Source organism: Aptenodytes forsteri, unplaced genomic scaffold (assembly GCF_000699145.1).
Source record: "Aptenodytes forsteri isolate BGI_AS27 unplaced genomic scaffold, ASM69914v1 Scaffold259, whole genome shotgun sequence".
NCBI classification, from domain to species: domain Eukaryota; kingdom Metazoa; phylum Chordata; class Aves; order Sphenisciformes; family Spheniscidae; genus Aptenodytes; species Aptenodytes forsteri.
In genome coordinates this window covers 1,033,284-1,054,781 of record NW_008795251.1, presented here as the reverse complement: position 1 = coordinate 1,054,781, position 21,498 = coordinate 1,033,284, and the positions used below count along the sequence as shown (strand labels likewise).

Below are 21,498 nucleotides of genomic sequence, written 5' to 3'. Positions count from 1 at the left end.
AAGCTTTTTTTTTTTCTTTTGCAATTACTTTTGTCATAACAAAAAGATCTTTCCTAAAACCGAAATGTGGGGAAACCACAGTACTGAACTGCTTACCTTAAACACCCCCCCCCCAAACCAACAGCAGTAGTAATATTGATTTACGTAAGCGTTGTACTACTTCTTACCTTATCAGCTTTTAGTTTTCTCAGAAAGGATGGACTGTCATATCCCTTTGCCTGTCTTGCTTCCTGTAGGTGATTGATCATCCAAACGTTTTTCCTCTGTTTTGCTAGATCAAGTGGTGATTCTCCCTGCCAGGAGTATGAAAGTGGGAAACATCCAATTTAAAAATAAATGCATTCAGAGCACTTTTGAAACAGAAGATTGGCAGGTAAAGAGAATACATTTTAAATCAGTTTAAGCTACATTCTGACATACTTTTTGCTCTGCAGCTTACTTGACACCAAACATCATTCATTCCTTTTGGTCTTTTTCACCCTCTCATAACTATACATGTGTGGAAAAGTAGAATATTAAATGTGTGATCCTGACAATATAAATGTCCTGACATAGCAATAATTGTTGACTTTGGCATAACACATTTATGTTTCACTGTTCTACACACAGTCCACTAGTCTGTAAATGAAAGACTGTGCTTCCCCCTTAGCTATTGACAGGCAGCAGAAATCAAGCAAAGAATAAGAACTCATGACACACTGGATCATGGAAACTCTCCCAGTCTAAAGCCTGACTTCTCAGTTAATTCTCTGCCTTTTTGGCAGAGTGAAGTTACCGATATCATGGAATGTTTCTATAAGGAATTTTTTCCACAAGCTTAATGTTCTTATATTCATCTCAGTTACTGAAGTCCTAGGAAGAAAACGGGAAAGAAGAAACTGATTGCTCATGTCCAACTTATTCCAAAACTCTGAGTTTTTATGCTTAGCTTGTGCTTCATGTACTTTGGGTGCTAAGCCAGCAATGGTCCATACTTGCTCTTTCCCTACTTTCAGAGAGGACTGACAGACAAAGCAAGAAACACAGAGAGAGATACAGGGGCCAAAGGTGCCTACCAAACTGACTTGATTTTATTGCTTTTTAAACATTTAGGAAGAGAGCTAAATGAAAGTTATTGACTGGGTCTAAAATTATAGAGGAGGCAAGAGACAACCAATTGCAGGTACCTCCAGCTTCAGTTTTGCATTTGATTCCTCCTCTCTTCTACTGGAGTTAACTCCCCTCCTAAACAAACCATTCATGGAGGCTTGAAAAATGGCTGAATCCTCCATCGCTCGGCCCCCTCCTAAAAAAAAAGTGAGACAGGTACCAGAAACTGAAATTACCCAGAAAGGGCAATAATTACTATAGACAGAAGAGATTTCAAAGATTAAAAAGTACAGTTAGCTACCTATATCCCATAGAAAGACAATGGGAGTTGAGTACTTAGCTGTCATTTTTGCCTTTGAAATCTTGCTCCAAATCTCTAAAAGGAGAGTAAATATCACAGACTACAGATTATGAGGTGAAGCTTTTTGCTACTTAACAGGATCTTGCATTCCTCCTGTGCGAGAAGTTTAACTAGCAAAATCAGTCAAAAAAGAATAACCTTTTGACTTAACTTGGCTTCAAAGTTATTTAGCCAGATGTTGAAGAAACAGATTAAGTTAACTCCATCCTCAACAGAAATGCCTGAAATCAAACTACGGTGCCTACTTCATCACAAATTTAATAGCACTTTGAATTGCTAATATCTGGAAAACTCCAGAGATGCTGTTGTTTTAATATCACCTTATATATCCAGACTGTAAAGATTACCTGTGGACAAGCAATCCCCTCTGGGAGTTGATCTCCCAAGTAAATCCTGAAGTTGCCTTGGGGTCCAGCTGAGCATCCCTTCCACTAGAGGGCCATGAGACACCTAGGAACTGCCTAGATAAAAAGATTGAGGGAGCTTTACAGAAGTCTTTGACTATGCTTCTCATCATCTGGCCATTTTAATATTTTCCTTGTATTCACAGGGGTGGTGGATGGCTGACTTGCAAGTCGGGGAACTTAGTCTAGTAACACATAGTTTGCCAGCAAGCAATAAGGCTTCAATAGTATATATTTAAAGTGTTTAGACAGAAAGAATAATCTGAAGAGTCATTACCGTAGGGAACTTTACATGTAGACTTCCACAGACAAGCCTACAGATACACTGCATAATCAAGAAACTACATCTAAAGTCCATTCAATGACTCATTAACAGATTAAAAAAAATCTTCCTTAAACCATAAAAGCTCTTTTAGTTCTCTATCACTCTCTAGTAATAAAGGAGCTTCTGCTTATATTTAAATAAAATTTACAGGTTTCCCCTTGATCCCCAGTGACAAGCTGACTCCCTGTGACATCCTGTCCTCATCTGCCCAATCTGTCTACTGGTGTGGCAGATAATTTCCTTAACAACAAACCAACCAAACAAAAAAACCGCTCTACTTTGACTACTGAAAAGCAGCTTCCAACTCCGACTGTAATCCAGTTCTCAAAAAGGAAAAAGGAAGTATCTTACTACCAAAAGAAAAATATTATTTTCTTGTACAGTATAATATAAGAAGGATAAATAACACAAACAGGACAAACCCACTGCTTGTATCAAGCTTTATTCTAGACTAAGAGTGCAATTGTTCATATACTTCTCAAACTGTCATGCAAAGTAAAAAAAAAGCACCTTACTGAGATGACTGGTTCCAATTTGTTCCAAACCTAGGTGGCCAGCAGCATGCGCCTTTCTAACACAGACTGCCTAGAGCTGATAACAAAAGGTCAAAGCTCACACCTAATATTTCAGCCGCTTCATAATTTGAAAAAGATGAATGGCTTTCAGCCAATGTATTTCTTTAACCTTAGCTGTCTTACCACCATTCTTGGTCAATTCCATGGGCTACCTGAGAAAAGGACTTCACTAAATAGTGCTGCAGAAATCTGGAACTGACTGCATCAGAAAGGAGCTTTTCATGATTCCTTTTATTTCTGGGGAAACATGAACCAGACTCTTAACAACTGGTTTTTGGCTCAAAGAAAACATTTTTGCTGAATAGTCAGAGGAGAAGCACAAAACTGAGTTTCTATATACCTATAAAAATAAACCAAATTCTTATGTTTCCTATATGTTTATATCACCCAAATCAGCATCTGTTATAAAGCCACTGGCAGGATGGCAAAACTGCCACTGCTAGAATGATTTTGATCCTCTGAAGATCCTGGAAAGCTGGGAAGGCATGCAAGAAACCTAGACTCCACCGCAGAAAGCAGGCAGTGGTTAATGAAACCAGGCACACATCTTCTGGCATGACTGGAAAGATAGCATGATCCAGCAGGTTCAGAAATCTATTTTTCTACTGACTGCTGCTGTCTGTCAATAAAGTAGGAGAGACCATGAACTGCTTTAGGCTAGCAGATACTTTTTCAATTGGCCAAAAACACATGAATTTTTATTATGGATTTCATAAGAGTCCAGGAATGTAGGTAAGGTGATGACTTTAAAACTCTAATCACACTAGTCAGACTGCCAAGGGAAGCAAGGTATGACACACTGATTTTTTTTTTCCACAAAAATACCTTAATTTTTACCATTAGGTGGCACAGAAAAAAAGCTTTTCAACAGTTTACGAGAAGCAAGACTAGAAGCATAATTCATCCACACGACTGACCTTACAGACCAGGAATAATTATTATAGTTCACATCAGTATATGCAAGAGGCTAGCTGATTTGTTTTAAACACATGAAAAGCCATGTAATTTTTCTAATGAGTTTTCATTCATGATCATCAGTATTTCTGATATTCTAGAAAGCTACTAACAAAATTTGACTGTACCCTTAAGACGACTGTTCCATGCTGTTCAGGAAAATGGATGTGTATACATATTTTTTTAGCATATTTCTATCACTTGTGGCCAAGCAAAATAGGCCCTGGTCATCTTAATCAGTAGGGAAAATGGTGAAAGGTCAAATGAATTTAATTAAGTATTTAATATTTTATAAATGTAAATTTACAGCTGTATTTTCCAGTGTAACCACTCCGTCTGTAACACTCATTAAGTGGAAAATACAAATATTTGAAGAGAAATTGAGTATTCTTCTTCTAAAAGCAAATTCTTCTCTGATACCACAGAAGAAACAGCTTAGGTGGTGAAGTGCATCTAATTTGATATACAGAATAGTCTGGAGGCAATGGACAAAAACATGTTCTATAGGTGCACCTTCCACTGCTGGAGAAGCTCTTATAGACTCCAAGTCTATGGCATAAATTCTAACAGCTGCTTGGCTGGTCTAACATACGCTAGGGATGGGCTCTGTTAGTGCTGAATCTAGCTTCACTATTAAGAGGTTCTGGTAGAGTAATCAGGCAACTTAAAGTTCCGATGCAAAAAAGAGCCCATTTTCTTATTTTACTCGTACTGGTATTTTTAGGCCCCCAACTTCCTTACTGCCACGGGGAGATATACTAGCGCATTTATCATGTCTCCAGAAGAGGACAGAGATGTCTCACATCTCACTCCAACAAACAGTCACCCCAGAACTTCACTAGAAGACATTCAGTCACATTTCCAATTTTGCATCCAAATGCATGGGTCTTCACGCATGCAGTCTAATTGCACACCCCACTCCCATATATTTGCACATAACGGTTGGTAAATTATTTACGTGAGTACTTTTGAAGATGCAGATTTAGTGGTTATGCATCACTGTTAGGAAAAACTAATTCCCAAACTAAACATTAGTGGCATGGCTTTTGCTCCATCTTCATGATCCCACCATACCCGCAATAATAATCTATTCTTGAGATTTATCATAGGCTGTTATTTCTGCCTCCAACCACTTACAATAAAAACAGTCCAAGTGTTTACCTTTATATTTTGAGCATCAACATTAGCTCCAGCTTCTAACAGAAGACTAATAACTGTAGTATTTCCTGCTAGCACAGCCCAGTGCAATGCTGTGTTTTTGTGATATTTGTCTCCAAGATTAACAGAAACATTAAATGTAAGTAGTAATCGGGTTGGATCCACACTAGAAAAGAAAATTCCTGTTAGATCTACAGAAGATGAACTCAAATACACACCAACTTATTGTTAATGAGTTCAATTTCTATAAAGAACGTTGATCAGGTACACCACGTAATAGCAAAGTGACATTTTTTGCTGATGATTATGAATGGCTCAAATTCCCTTCCCACCAAAGAGCAACCAAATTCTGTTGACTTTTAAAGGAGCTCAGTAAGACAGCTTGTTCTGGGATGTCATGAAACACATTTGTTATACAATTCTGTTTTCACATTTACCAAACCTAACAGTATTAACAGATTTGTAAAAGCATGCACATGATTGGTTGTCATCTGCCAAGCATATAAAGTTCAAAACATGTTATATTTCCACTTCACATTCCAAAAGATGAAAATAAAATAAGATGATAATGTTGGTAATGGTAGGTATTCATAAAAGCTAGCCTATGTTCCTCTCAACAATCGATGGAGATAGGCCCTTCCGAGCAGGAATCTAATTCAGACAAATTTGCTTTTTGGAGGACTGTTATTTTACACCAACTTTTTCCAATCATCTCCACAGGAAGATTTACTTTGTAAACTAAAAGTTCATATTAGTGAATACTTCTGCATAACACCCTCTCTCTTGAATAGGTAATTGTACTTGTTTTGGCTGGGATCAAGTTAATCTTCTTCATAGTAGCTCCGATGGTGCTGTGTTTTGGATTTGTGACCAAAACGGTGTTGATAACACACCCATGTTCTAGCTATTGCTGAGCAGTGCTTACACAGCATCAAGGCCTTTTCTATTTCTCATGCTGCCCTGCCAGCGATTAGGCTGGGGGTGCACAAGAAGCTGAGAGGGGACACAGCTGGGACACCTGACCCCAACTGACCAAAAGGAAATTCCATACCATGTAACGTTGTGCTCAGCATATAAAGCTGGGGGAAGAAGAAGGAAGGGGGGACATTTGGAGTTACGGTGTCTGCCTTCCCAAGTAACCGTTACACATGATGGAGCCCTGCTTTCCTGGAAATGGCTAAACATCTGCCTGCTGATGGGAAGTAGTGAACGAATTCCTTTATTTTGCTTTGCTGGCGTGCACGGCTTTTGCTTTATCTATTAAACTGTTTTTATCTCAACCCATGAGTTTTCTCACTTTCACCCTTCCGATTCTCTCCCCATCCCACCGGGGGGAGTGAGCAAGTGGCTGCATGGGGCTGAGCTGCCTACTGGGGTTAACTCACAACAATCACAAATGAAGAAAGATAAAGAGGCAATTGTGGAAAGAACATTGACTAGTTAAACAAAAAAAAAAACCTTGCCAAAAAATCAAAACCAGTCACTACTATATGCCACTTAGTTAACATCAAGAGAAAGTCAAAACTGCCGTGAGATATTACCTATGTGTTCTGTAAGCTGCCCACATTAAAGGTGTCATTCCATTTTGATCCATCATATCTACATCCTAAGAAAGGAAAAGAAAAAAATAGCTGGTGAGATAAGTAAGCATGCTCAAGATCCAGTAGATACAAGGTTTGCAATGAGAAGCAGTATTTTAAGACTAACCAACTGAATTGAGGAAAAACTGGCAAGCTTTTAGTACATAATAAAATAGTATTTAAAAAATGAAAACAGATATTAACACCACCATTGCAAAAATATAACCATTCCAATCTATTTTGGAAACTAAGGAACAGTCATGCTGTGTAAGACTAGTCATTTCTATCTCACTATTAATCTTCAACATAAAAGATACATATAGATGGTGTACTATTACACTCAAAAGCAGGAGAAAACTAAAATGATGCACCAATATTTAATAAAAGACTTGATAAATTAACATAAATACCATGGCCTGAATCCTACATCCTACTGAATGCTAGCTGCATCTATTTTTCCACTTGCAAAGCAATTTTCCTTAGTTCACTCAGTTCCAAAGGTATTTACATATCTGGATCAAGTTAATGGATACCAGAAAATTTTTAAGTTTAAACAAAAGCCATTAATAAAAACAAGCTACCCAGAAATAAAACTGATCTATAACCAAGTGGTGACTAAACTGATGGCTAAAAATAAAAAAAGAAACACCACATTATTACATTTAACAGAACATAGCCACAGAACGACTAAACAGCACCGTCCAGACAATTCTCTTAGATCCATCAGAAAGGATCTAATACCTACAGCATTTTTTCCTGTTACAGATCCCTGCCTCACTAACATGGAAGTTGGTAATTCCTAAATACATTGAGGCAGATTAGACTCTCAAGCACATTTGGACAAGTTCCACAGACCACCACTAACAAAATTCCTCTAAGCTAACTTAATGCAAGACCTGAACAGTTTTCCTTAGAGGCAACAGAGCTATGGCAATATTTCCTATGCTACTCCCCTCAGTTCTTACTAGGAAAATCAGGTTGAAAGTGTTTCATTGAAGTCTTTTGCTACAGAAACTACTGACAGAAACCCAGAAAGTGGATGATGTTGCTTTCTATCATCCCCAGAACCTTCTTCTCTGCTCCAGTAGTCTGCCAAATGCCCAGCACCCTGGGATCCCCGTTCACGGGGCTGCTAGCCTGACCCAGGCAGAAGTTTTCCAGAAAATCCAATTTAGTTCTTCCAAGTAATTGCTTTTAAAACGTCCCTAGCCTGCAGATAACTTCATATTTCTGAGTTTTTACTCTGCTGCTTAATTAAAAAAATTCAGAAATTTAAAAAAACAGTTGATGGAGAGGAAAGAGAGTTTTTACTCTGCTGCTTAATTAAAAAAATTCAGAAATTTAAAAAAAAAACAGTTGATGGAAAGAGAACCATTACTTTATTGTATTGTTTGTTCAGAAAAGAGTTACATGCATTGAGACTGGGATCCAAGTCTATTTGCCCACAGTGCTTGTATAGATTAGATCCTTTTCAGCCTACTAGGACCGCGCAACCATTGCTACTCCCTTTAACCTCCTGTTGTTGAGATCGTGAAGGAAATTAGAACCGTAGCCTAACCTCAAGGTCATTCATCCTTGAGAAGCATGACTGATTCACAGGTCACACTGTGTGAACTACATATTTTGAAGATTGTACAAATTACTGTAACGTGAACAATCACTCTTTCATCTATAGATTTCATATAGAAAAGCAATTCTTCGTGACCAACAGCAGGGACCTTGATTGCCTGGACGTAAGTAAAACGATTCCTTCAGTGATTCCACCTGACAAATCGAAACTACACTTTGCACACTAGGTGACACTCAGCTAAAAGGAAAAAGAAAAAAAAAAGCCATGAGCTCCAGACTATTCCCTGCACATAAATTACCTAGGCAGGCTGCAGCTATTACTCATATTAAGCTACAACGTGGGCTGAGGCAGATCCCTTTTCAAAGGAACTTTAACAAGAGGCAAAGCCACTAAGATTGACTTGCATACTGTTGTAAGATGGAACAAAGATGACGTAGTTGTGGATAGCACATGCATGCTCTAACGAACCTCTCATCAAAAATTCTTTGTTATTTTGCCAGATCATTACCACAACCACACAACAAGTGGGACATTTCAGAAAGGAAGCTCTGTTGCTGCTTTTTACCAAAGGGCTGAGGCAAAAATGTAAACCTTCAGCAGCAGGTACATATTAGGAGACTGTTCTTCTGTTCTGGTGTGTACCAACAGGCATTTTAGCATTAATTTCTTGTTTAACTCTCAGCAACAGGTCAATCTGATACACCTCTCCATGAGCATTATCTATGCTGTTAGGACAACAGTACGAGCACTGCAAGAACTGAAGATTTCAACAATAATGCGATGATCAAAAATCGCACATACTGCTGCCCTCTGTATGCATTTCAGGCGTGAAATCCATGGACCACAACTGACAAATTTTTCACTTGTTTCTGAAACAGAACAACTCTTCGTTCTGAAAGAGAACAACTGTGCATATGCAAAGATAACCAGAGTTAATCCTAGGATACTAATACAAGATTCCACAAAAAGCTTTTGGAGAGGCAAAAATATAGGGGAGAAAGAGCTTCCTGCATGGAAAGGAGCTGTAGCAACTATTCTGCTGCTTAGCACTACTTTCTGAAAGCAATATAGCTGACAAGGTAGGATTCTGAATAGCAGCTAGAGATCAGAGCAGCATTTAGGCTTATCAGGACATGTATCAAGCAATGGTCAAACCAGTACTGTGATACAATACGGCCTTTTCAAAAGCACAAAAAGCATCAAGAGATTCCACTTAGAAGTGCATTAAATTGCACAGAAAGGGACCAGGAATGTGATCCTCTTTAGAACCATTACTGGTTATTTCCCAAAACACAGACCCTCATAGCCCTTGTTCAGAATCCTATTCTCCATAAGGAAAAGATCCCTTTCACATAGCCTGTTGCCCAGGGAAAGGGAAACACGCTTCTGAAGAGATGACATATTTAAAAGCATACAGTAAAGAAGATTTATGAGGAAGGGAGATATAAGGCTGAAAAATTTCCTAATTTAGGAAAGATGTGCTAGTTATTCAGAAGAAGCAGAGATTTTGAAGGATTTTTGTGGAATGACCCAAGTACAGACAGACAGGTGGCTCATCAAGCAAGGTAACACACAAAACTGAACCTACCTTGTTCTTTCAAAGAACAAAAGCTCTGTTCTGAACACTCTAGTCCATCACATGCAGAGTCAAGTTTTGACAATCATGAGAAAGAAACACGACTGGACTTACAGTTCTATAAGTAACGTGCTGTAGGTTGGGTCTAGGGAATAAACACTTGGTTCAGTGTCTTACACTGGGCTCTAGCCTGAGCCCAGTGGAGAGAACGGCCCTCAGTGCCAAGAGAGGTAACAGTGCTTAGGAGCACTGCCCACAGACTGCAGCACCAAAGTAACCAAGGCTGCTGGTACCACACTGGCATCTCCCAACCTAGATGCCAACTACTCCTAGGCCATAGCTCAGAAGAAGGCTCTATGCAGCTCCTGACAGTAGTTAACACATAAAATTGCAACTCTAAGAATAAAAAAAACATACATACTTCATGAATAAGTGATAGTTAAACTACGAATATAATAGTTTATAGTTATAGAAATAGTTAAACTATAATTTTAGCTCCAGAATATTTCTTACAACATGATTTTACCCTACTAGCAACTTTATAGTCGCTCGTTATCTGTGATTGAGGAAAGTTATCTCACACATGCCACAAGACGAGAACACATTATTCAACCATCCGACATACCATATCCATATCTTCACTTATTCTGGGGTGACATGTTTGCATATGCTAGGCCCTGATATGCCTTTGGCATTTTAAGCAGCGTAAGCACAGTGTCAAGCAGTCAAGTAGTACAAGCATCAGTTTTGAATATTTTTAAGTGCCTTCAAGCTCTTTTCAGGTTTTCTTTCTTGCATTTTTTTTTAAATAATGATCTTACCTAAACCTGAACTGTACTACAGATTCTGCTACTTGCTATCTGATTATATTTATATCCTGTACTTGCCCCAGGCTTGATTTTGACCCAGGCAACCTACTGGCACAAACAACATGAGCAAATTATGACACGGCCAGGTATTAGTGTCTCAAAATTCAGTAAGAGACACGACTAAATAAAAAAAAGCACCAGCTATCAGCCACTGCTGCCTCTTAGCTGAGTAGTACTTGCTGACATGAAAGTGGGTTCACTTCCAACCAAGGCCAGAGGGCACCTGACCAAGAGTTCTTCCCCTACACTACACTCCAGAAGATAAGAGGACTGGACTCGAGCCTCAGATCGAAAATTTTACCATTGGCTGCTGCAGCCCAGAAAGAGAGTGAAGCAGCAACACTGAAGTTGGTTTCCAGCTCTGTATCAAAAAGGGACAAGAAGCAATTAGGAGCAACTTCTTAATCCACCTGTCAGTTCTCTACACAGTTATGAAAGCTGGCTCTCCTCTGATCATGCAGGTCCACAAAGGCATCACGATCAGAACTAGCAAAGCACAACAGCCTACACTGACCTTTATTTTGACATTTATTTAGTTGACATTCACCACACAGGTACTACAATTCGGTTCAGAACAAGGGCAAGCCTACTCTTTGGATATAAGAGAACCTGGTCTCTATAAAGGCAAAAGGAAAAAAAAAATTTGCAAGTGGTATATAGGGTAAGCCCACATAAGCAAAAGCAGTTCAAGTTTCCAAACCTAAATCGTGGCATCACAAAGAAGATGAAAAAAACAAAACAAAACCGGAATTAATGACCTGACATGTACTTACTAAAGGAGAATAAAAAGTAGAATCATGTATTTCCCATAGCTTCTACAGAAACCATGTAGTTTCTGTAATTGTAAGTAGTATAGTTAGAGAACTATGAGTATAGGGATTGTTATTACTATATTTTAAACATAGTAAACATTTTAAAGTTGAATCTTTTGAAGTGCTTCGAAAAATTACTGTTAAAATTAATTCAAACAGAGCATGGAAAGGACATCAAAATCATACTTGATAACATCTGGGGGATTTAATAAGAATTATCCTTTTAAAAACTATTGATAATGAAAGCTGTTTCCAAGATAATAGGTTTTAAATTTTAAAGCAAGTTTTGTGCCTTTATGTATGTACACATGTAAACACACAGAGCTTCTTTTGGACTGAAGTATTATATGCTCAGATAAATAGGACAAGTCTGTATATAAACATGAGGACAAACAAACATTTACAGGGAGATTTCATAATCACAGTATAACACTTTAAAGGCCGTTTATACTTCATTAACGCTATGCTTTAAACAAGTTCACACGTATAACATCTGCAAGATTTTTCTGGTAACATAAACCCCACATACAATTATACATGATTTGTGAACAAAATACAAACTTGTTCCTGATGAAAAAGCATTTCTCTCCAATCATTATCTCTTACAAAATAGCGATTATATATGATCAGCCTCTTCTTGTGCCTAGCTTACTCTCTATCATACACTAAATACTGTTTTACCAAACAGTTCTCAGATACAAACTGAATACTGCATGGAGCAATAGTTTATTTTTTTACGTGTATAGGCACAAATCATTTTCTGCAGCAAATTTTGTATTTGTTTTACACAGACCAAACCCACTGATTTCATAATCATATTCTACCTGACTCACTGGATCGTATCTCACTTGCTATTTGAAAGAATAAGCAGAAGCGTGAACAGCATTAGCAAGACTGTAAAAAGAGAGGAGCACTTTGACCTTTCTATATGGTTTACAAAGCAAATCAAATTTGTGCTTCAGGCACGTATCTGTGGGTGAGTAAATCTACAAATTATAATGCAGGGTGAGTAGCAAAAAGGTGAACATGTTTTTGAGCATACAGGATGAAGAATGGGAGACAGTGAGAACAGTAATGAATACACATGCTATACACACACTTTACAGACCTAGCAGTAATATAAGAAGCTAGCAAGAAGGTTTTGGGGTTTGTTGGTTTTTTTTTTATTTACACATGCATGCAATTAGTAACAGCAATAAATAAAAGTTGTGGACTGAGGTGTAAAAAAAAAAAAAAAAAAAAAAGAGATGACCTATTACAACTACTTTACCCGTGTATAAACTGATGATTCTTTGAAGAATTCTAAAATAGTTGCTATCATTGTCACTGTTAACATTTAAAGATTAAATTCATTAGAAATAAAGAATGGTAAAAGAATAAACTGCTAGAATTTCCACATACTACACTAGACAGGTATGAATTAAAGTCAAAGTACTCAGAGTACTGTTAGAGGAAATTAAGTTAGCAGGTGGCACATCAATACTGTAGTCTACAATAAAAGACACTGAATTATTTTTATGTTTAGTCAGGCAAATATTTTGCATTTCCTGAATGACAGGTATAGGTTTCAATTGTTTTTCTATTGTAATTTTGAGTAGAATCTATTTAAATATGATATTACTTAAATTTTACCTGTCCCTTCGCTATCAGGTAAGCAACAATCGAAGTATGTCCAAACTGAGCAGCCAAATGAATACAGCTACATCCTTCTCCATCAATTAGCGACGGATCTGCCCCATATTTCATCAGCTGTACAACCATGGATAAGTGACCCTGTCTAAACGTAACAAAACACAGAAAACAAACAACTTAATAACTATATACATAAAAACTATTAATATTTTAATACAAGAAATATGTTTAGCAGTTAATTACACTACCAGAGCTTCTGCATTTTGACTCATACTTTGAAAACAACAATTGTCATGATCTGATTCTGCAACTGAGTAAGCAAACTCATTCACATTCGCAAATTCTATGCAGCCAATGCATGCATCACATGCAATTGGCTTAAGTGTGTTGTATACCAAAAGGCCAGTCAACAAAAAAACCCCAAGTTATTAGTTTAGAAATCTACTCTACTGTGACTTCTTCCAATCCACATACGAAACCTGCTATTTTAAGAGATATCAAACTGGCTACATACTCTCATTTTTTGTGGGGCATATGGTTTATCTTTCTACTATTAAAAACAGCAGTGAAATAAAAATAGGAAGGAAAAAAAAGGAAAACCGAAGGCCTACACTTCCTCCACACTACATTAAAAGCTTAAGCATCTTTTTGGCATGATGAGCATAGGCATATCCTTCTTGTTGATATTGTGCCTAACCGTCAGCACACAACTTCTGACATGAGCAAAAAGACCTTTTCAATGTCAGAAGCAGCTTCGGACAATGCTTCACAGAGCCACAGATCACAGCTATGAACACCAGGAAATTTAATCAAGCTTTTGCGCTATTAACACAGAACATAGAGTGTGATCTGTAACACAGAGAAATATACAAGCTAAAATTTTTAACAGAGGCTAGCAAGCAAGTCCTCCTCTTTAGTAAACAAATTACTTTGATACATTAAATGTTCTAGAATCTAATTTTGTATGTCTCCTTTTGCAGTCTACAGTTAAAAATATTAATATGGACAGTGTTCCTTTCCTGCCTATTTCTAGGCGGTTGTCTGAAGGAGCAGCTACTACTCGAAGGCTGTCTTCAATTTTCCCAGCCATTCATCATTCTCGGACCATCTTCTACATCATAAATCTGATTTTAAGCGCATCTAAAAAAAAAATCCACACACGTAATAGAACACTGCAAGGACAATGTCACACAAACTCAGCCCAAACCCAATCTGCTGTTGCTCCCCAACAAGTGTTGCTGAACTTTGGAAGACTGACAAAAATAAGATCTCCAAAGTAAGAGTAAACCAAGGTGACTACAGGAAAAAAAGTAAAATTAGAGTCTATCATAGCAATCGTCTTCCTCTACATCAGAGAGATATGACAAAAACTGAATTATATGCTGAAAGCTCCTGTAGCTCAAACATACCACATTCACAGTGTGCCTAGTTATCAATGACTGAATTAAGTTTTGTGCAAAGTACTCCCAGAAAATACAGCAATTTCATAAATCAATCAGTAGCAGATTCCAAGTTAAGAAAAAACACAGGAAAAGAAAATTCCAGAAGACTTTTCCCCACCTTGTTGCCCAGTGAAGTGGGGTAGAGTTTAAATCTCCTCCAAGCTGATCAACGATAGCACCTTTTGTTATATAGTATCTGGAATAACAAAAATAGTAAACATTATTGCTTGTCTTGGTTAAATAGGACACACAGTAAGCATGCTTGATGTTATGTGAAACAGGCAGTTACAGACTGGAAGATCAGAACCTTTCCTTGCCTTCACATAACTTTCCTTTTAAGAGGTCAGGCATATACATTCAATTTTTTGCCTTTTTGATGTGGGTTGGGAGAGTAAGGATGCTTCCTACTGTGTTTTAAACATGCTGCTACTTCCTAGTTTGGTTCTAAGGTAAAACAGAATAATTGGTGTATATATATTAGTACAAACTGTCCTACCACAGAAGTATTTAGTAAAATGGACTCTTCTAAAATATTTAGGGGTTGCTGCATTAAAAAGAATTCTGAATAAATGGTAAAAGAATATGCTGCTAGAAGACTAGCATATTCAGAGAATTTTGGCTAAAATGACAAAATTATATAGAATTCAACTTGCAGCACGTATCATCACTGGAACGGCCCTGCTGAAGTCATTGTTCCAAGAGTTCACGCTTAAGTTACATGCTTAGCCAAGTACTAAGATTTTTGCATACTTCTCAATTGTTATTAATCAAAGGACAAAAACATCTGAGTATTTAAAAAATACTTCTAAATGATGGGCTAGAAATTATTTTTCCCTCAAAAACATTTATAAAAAGACGAGCTACCTGTAGGAACAAAACAAGTTACCCATATTTAACTGCAGCAATTCATATTCATAGTCATTTCTACTGTTTCTGTGAACTGTTTTCCTTGCTGTTTTACATGGGACACTAAACTGACTATATTACCTTTCCTTTGTGAAAGAAAATGCACACCTCACAAAGAAATTAATGTTTTTAAGAAAGAGGCCTTCCCACAAGGCTTCTAGTTCTTCATTCACTCCTGTACAAACCAATGGAAAAAACCCCTTATTACTAACAGACCTTTGAAAAGTACTATCTAGCTATAGATTCCTAAGTGCTTGTACATTTCAAGTACCTCTGCCTGCAGACTTTTCGCTTTTGAATACCTGTCAGGCATATATGAATCCTGCTCTCCCGCCCACACAAACTGTCCTTCAAATCCTCAGCACTGAGTTTCTGGCACCTCAATTTCCTCTAAGTGTTTCAAGACATGGCAAGAAGAAGGGCAACAAACAGAACAATTTGAAAAGCATTACTCTAACTACCTACCTTCTTTTTCTTTAGTGCTTCACAGAGTGAAGCTTCAAAAACAGCCCAGAAGTTACCTTTAGGAACAGAAACTGAAAAATGCTAACCATGTCCACACTAAAAACATCTAAAGGAAAAGTCCTTTTATACAGTTGCTTTAGAGCCATCAGACACAATGAAATACTTCAGCAGACCTACCGAAGTCATACAAACTAGAGTTTGTAGGACTAACAAGACCTGCTCTGATTGACACAGGACAATCCACTCCACTGGTCTCCAACACCAAAAGAACAAAATTGCAACATCTCTCTGCTGAAGTTAAGCTTTTGGATTTCACAATGAGAAGCACCAAAGATTTTATGAAAGTCTTGGTCCCATCTTTTCACCTACACAAGGCGTATATAAGGTAAAGGGACAACGTAATTTTGTTATTTTGAAGCGAAGTCCCAACTACCAAAGAACATATTTGAAGAAGACACTGAGAAGCTATTTAGTCCACCTTGAGAAGGAGTTCCCAAGGAAATCTTGTCTAGATAAAAGACAGCACAGAGAAATTCACAGTCAAAGCTTGGATCCACCTCGCTGATGTGACAGCCACTCATGGGGAGGTGAACATTAAACAGATTGTCTTCATTCAAACACTAGTCCCTGCAGGAACACAGAATATGTTCAGATTCTACTGAGCAGCAGTACTGCTTACTGGTTACTACGTTTTATTTAGAAGGAAGAACTTGCAGTTTGACAACTGGGAAAAGACAAGGCGGCGATCTCCTGCCAGATGGCTCACTGAAATAACATTTTATGTTTCCTTAAGGGTGTTCTTAGACTAAGTTGAGATTTATCGCTGCATTTCAGTTTCAGTACACATAAATGGTGAGATTTTTCCGCGAAACCAGGCTGAGAACTTAATCTCCTTGTCTCGGTAGATCTTGCAGAAGCAATTCTGTGCTTGGTGAGAATGTCCCTGGAGAAAGGAGGAACTGGACGATTCCACTCTCAGCGAGTCATCTAAGCCTCCATGCTAGAAGATGCCAGGTGTGCAAGTCCTATTTAAGCAATCTACTTACATTCAAAGCAAGCAGATCTGGTAAGAGGTTGCCTTAAGAAGAAAATACTTCCACTGATCACATTAGGGTCACCAAATCTTTGCCAGGCATTTGAAAGCTGACCCAGCTTGCATTCAGTGATTGTGGAATCAAAGTGCATGCAGTCACTGTTGCTAGAAGGAAGAAAAGTAGAAGAGAAATCCTTGTCTGGAGAAAGTTTGACACAGGGAACAGGGAAATGCAGTCAGTAACTGTAGAGATAAAAGGCCAATTTTTGCATTTTTACAAAACTGAGTTGAAGACAGACCAATAGGTCAGTGTCATGATGAAAAGAGAATTACTTTGTGGATGTCTGACGCTTATCCCCAGTCCTGCAGAAATAAGAAAAGGTTCTGTAGTTTTCCTTATAAAATATCAATGGGCTTCACCAGTATCTACGCCGAATCTCGTCTCCCAAGAGACAGGATGAGGAAATACTAAAACCAAGAGAAGTCTAATTCTAAGCCTGCACTCTCCACAGACGAGCTGCTAAGCTACTTCATTGGAAAGACCTTATATAGTCAATACCCAGTAAGCAAGACACTGAGATCTGGTATCATGAGAGCAGACCACTTACACTTCGACACTCTCTCTGTGATACCAAGCTCACTAGCCAACATATTTAATGGAATTATCCATTGCACATAATGGGCACAAATAGTGGAGACTTGGGGAAAGATGTGATAGGATCAAACAAAAAGAAAAACTCAGAATAATTTCATTCTAAGGAAATAGAGTAATCCAGCGCCTCACAAAAGACAGCGTGAGAGAGCGCACGATATGCTGGGTGATATAAACTAAAATAAATCAAGACCCCCTAAAGACAGAGGAACTTGGAACGTAAGAACTGCATCAGGAGGAATGAATTTCACGTGCAGTTAAACACGTTAGTAGTCACATGCACTCTAGTACACAGCAGGAAGAAAATGCAATGCAGTTCGTCACAGTGGTAGAGATGCATCAAGAAGGGACAAGAGCTTTGGCATATTGTTGAGGAAAAAGGAAGAATTAGACACATTAGATTTAAGAACGTTCAATTGTCAGGGCTCACACTAAAATAACTTGAAAGAGATATGGCTGGTACAATTAAAGTTATGTTGAATTAAAATTCTCAGAACAAGTTTCCAGCACTCAAATGCAGGTGGAGAGATCTCCCTATCATATAACAAAGACCTAACTGGAAATCAGATAAGAGATTTAAGCACAGACTTCCATCTACCCAAATCTGACATTTTGATTTTGAACCACCTCTATGTCCAATATAATTGCTATAGCAGGAAATTGTTAGCAACACGCTTGGAGGGGAAATAAAAGGTAAAATACAACACTAAATGCTAAATATCCACCATATTTGGATCCACAAACAAATAATGCTAATAATCCACAATAAAGACATAAAACCTGTTGTGCTATCTACTGCATATAATAAAAAAAATTCTTTCAGAAACACTGAATTATTTCACAGAATTGTTTAGTTTGGAAGGGACCTTTGGAGATCATCTAGTCTAACCATCCCTGATCAAAGCATCTAGATCTTATTGTCTAGGATTACGTCCAGTTGCGTTCTGAATGTCTCCAAGGATGGAGAGTTCACAAGCTCTCTGGGCAACCTGTGCCAATGCGCAGTCACCCGCACAGTAAAATACGTGTTTCCTGATGTTCAGATGGAATTTCATGTGTGTTTTAATTTGTGCCCTCTGCCTCTTATCTTGCCCCTGGGCAGTACTGAGAAAAGTCTAGCTCTGCCTCCTTTACTCCCTCCCATCAGATATTTTTATACATTGATAAGATTCCAGGTATTACATTACCAGGTATCCCAGGTACTTATATACATTGATAAGATCCTCCGTGAGGATCTTATATACATTGACAAGATAAGCCTTCTCTTCTCTAAGCTAAGAAGTCCAAGCTCATGCAGCCTCTCCTCATGTCAGATGTTTCAGTCCCTTAATCATCTTTGCATCCCTGTACTGGACTCGCCCCAGTAAGTCCATATCTTTCTCGCAAAGGGGAACCCACAACTTCACACACATATTCAGCTTCAACAGTTGAGTAGAGCGGAAGGATCACCTCCCTCAGCATGCTGGAAATGTTTTTCTTAATGAGGCCCAGTATACCATTGACTTTTTTTGCTGCAAGGCTGCATTGCTGGTTCACAGTCAGCCTCTTGTTCACCAGGACCCCAAGGTCCTTCTCATCAGATCTAAATCTTTGTCTATTTACCTATCTTTATCTATTTAACCTTCTTTTAAGAGAACTGCATCAGGACATAGAAAGTCCTTTAAAAACAAGATGAGAAACATGAACCTGAGATCTTCTAGAAACTCAAAACCTGGTTTGATGAAGGTGCTGGTGCTGGACATACATGGAGAGAACGTGCTTAAATGAAGATACTTTGCATTTGTTTTTATGCATAAGTACACATTCATTCATAAGAACTGTTTTGAAGAGTGGACTGATTGAAGATGTGCTGTTTACGCCAATTGAAAACCGGACTGCTTGAAGATGTGCAGTTTATGTCAAATATTCTAGAAACCTGCTGATTCAATAATATTTTGTGTATTTAGATTTAATGGCACGTATTTAATTCATCATTTTGTTACTGGTAGTGAAAAAAAAAAACACAACGCATGTTCTATACACACTCATGATTTGCAAAACAACAAGTACTAAGAATCTTCAGAATTACTAAGAATTACCCCTTCAGAATTTAAGCTCTCCATGTTCTGAAAGATAAGAATAGGTTTTAAAACAGTCTCAAATATTATGTGCCAGATTTTATAAACTGAAAAGCAAGAAAATACCCCCAATCCCATAGCTCCCACTATTGAAGACTTATTACTTGAGAGGTGCTGCAATGTTACCTGTTGTAACAGCTGTGTTTTTAAAATGAAAAGAAGTTATTTAAGTTAGAACTTCTTGAAATGCTGAATGAAGTAGAAATTGCCCCTTGCATCATATTAATCGTGCTTATTGAAAAACATTCACTACCATCTAGCATCAAATTTCCCCTCCTCAAAAAAGAAATTTGGTATTTCAACAAGTATACCATAGTATAAAGAAATTGCATATGCAGCTGAACAGCTGTTCCACAGGTTTATCTCATCTGAGAAGCGTCTCAGCTTGACTTCTGGACATTTAATAGGTTTTATTTCTGTTAACTGTATCATCAAAACATTGCTGCCAAAATGCAAATTAGGTCTTTTGACTACTCCCCCCGCCCCCAAATTTCAAGACCAAAAATTGAGTTTTTAAGGGAAGATTATTTAACAACTTAAAAAAAGAAATCAACATTTTTAAGGACATGATTGGTTTATGTTTAAGTTAAAGTGTAATACATACTTCACCAGATCTATCCTGTTGTTGATTGCAGCCCAGTGGAGAAGCGTTACGTTTTCTTTGTCTGGTTGTCGTACATCATAACCTGCTTCCACCAACTCTCTACATCGTTCATATATTCCATACCTTTAAGAAGAAAATAAGATTTTTTCAAAGTTGTTACCTTGGATAAAAATGCATTTGGCAAACAACATACTTAATGGTCACAATACAAATGCTTCAACAAAAGACAAAACGAAGCAGAAACTTTACTTTCTCTTTCTGTATGATTACAGATCTCTTGCAACACAAGTTTCCACTGGCAGAAGTTATATTAACCAAGTCAAGATTTTACAGAAAACTTGTCTCCACAGCAAAATATACATTAAAGCAAGGCAAAATATAGGTAAGTATTAAACCAAGTATAAATAAAACTCTTCTTTTCCCAGGGACTCCACTACATTTGTTTCTCCCACCTCTGTTCTCCTTCCATTCCATCTCTTGAAGACCAAAAGAGCTTAGCCAGTTGATCTGACAGTATCTTCCTAAAATTCTGATGGCAAAATCATCAGATCAATTACAAACACTAACAGAGCTCAAACATTTCCCATTTTTCTTCTCGGATAACAAATAAATAGCAATTTGTCTGATATAAGTTAGTACCATCTACTTTTTTATACCACTTCAAAATTCTATACTTTAATACAAAATTAATTCTTTCATTAAAGATGACTATTAAATGCAAGGTATCTTCATTTGAAAAAAAATTCTACATACATTTTGAAACAATTCAGGAAGCATAAACACCACTTAGGCATCTAATGTAGGACTAACTCCAACATTAAATAATGTTTGTCTTGATGTTTACACTGTTTTACCACCTATTTTTAGTGGCAATAAAAGAAATGCAGAAAGGCAAATAAAGATTATATTTCAATGTCTGTACAACCCACAGGGATTTCTCAAGTCTCGAGGAGGAGACTGATGTGTGGGCAAACCCTGAAATCAAGATCAATGCCTCGTGACATCCAACTTCTGCTAGAACAGAATGTTAACAGCCTCTCAAAGTTGGAATTTAAGTAAGTTTTCCTTATGCTGCTTCTATGTTCTACTTTCTGCAGAAGAGACAGCCTTAGCCAACTTAAGGCTCCTTTGCTCCACTTGATCGGCTTGCCTAACTGATGCCGAGACCTTTTTTCCAGGGTAGTTACCATTCTTACTTTTTCTTTCACGTATCTGAATGGATTCTCAATCTGGACAGCGCTCCCATAGTGAAGCCTCAAATAAATCAACAAACCTCAGGAATGCTTTCCAAGCCTATCATAGGCTTGAATCATAGAATCATAAAGGTTGGAAAAGACCTTTAAGATCATCGAGTCCAACTGTCAACCCAACACC

The 21,498-nt window shown here is 37.7% G+C and overlaps 1 protein-coding gene across 1 annotated transcript in view; it reads right to left on the bottom strand.

The window, feature by feature from the left end:
* ZDHHC17 (zinc finger DHHC-type containing 17) overlaps positions 1-21,498 on the bottom strand; it is a 60,858-nt gene that overhangs the window by 28,849 nt on the left and 10,511 nt on the right. Inside the window, exons 3-8 of the mRNA XM_009278930.2 lie at positions 20,125-20,247; positions 14,466-14,543; positions 12,906-13,050; positions 6,408-6,472; positions 4,870-5,032; positions 168-293 (exon numbers count right to left, since the gene is read on the bottom strand). Of these exons, the coding sequence (XP_009277205.2) occupies positions 168-293; positions 4,870-5,032; positions 6,408-6,472; positions 12,906-13,050; positions 14,466-14,543; positions 20,125-20,247 (700 nt within the window). The remainder of the gene's footprint in view (positions 1-167; positions 294-4,869; positions 5,033-6,407; positions 6,473-12,905; positions 13,051-14,465; positions 14,544-20,124; positions 20,248-21,498) is intronic.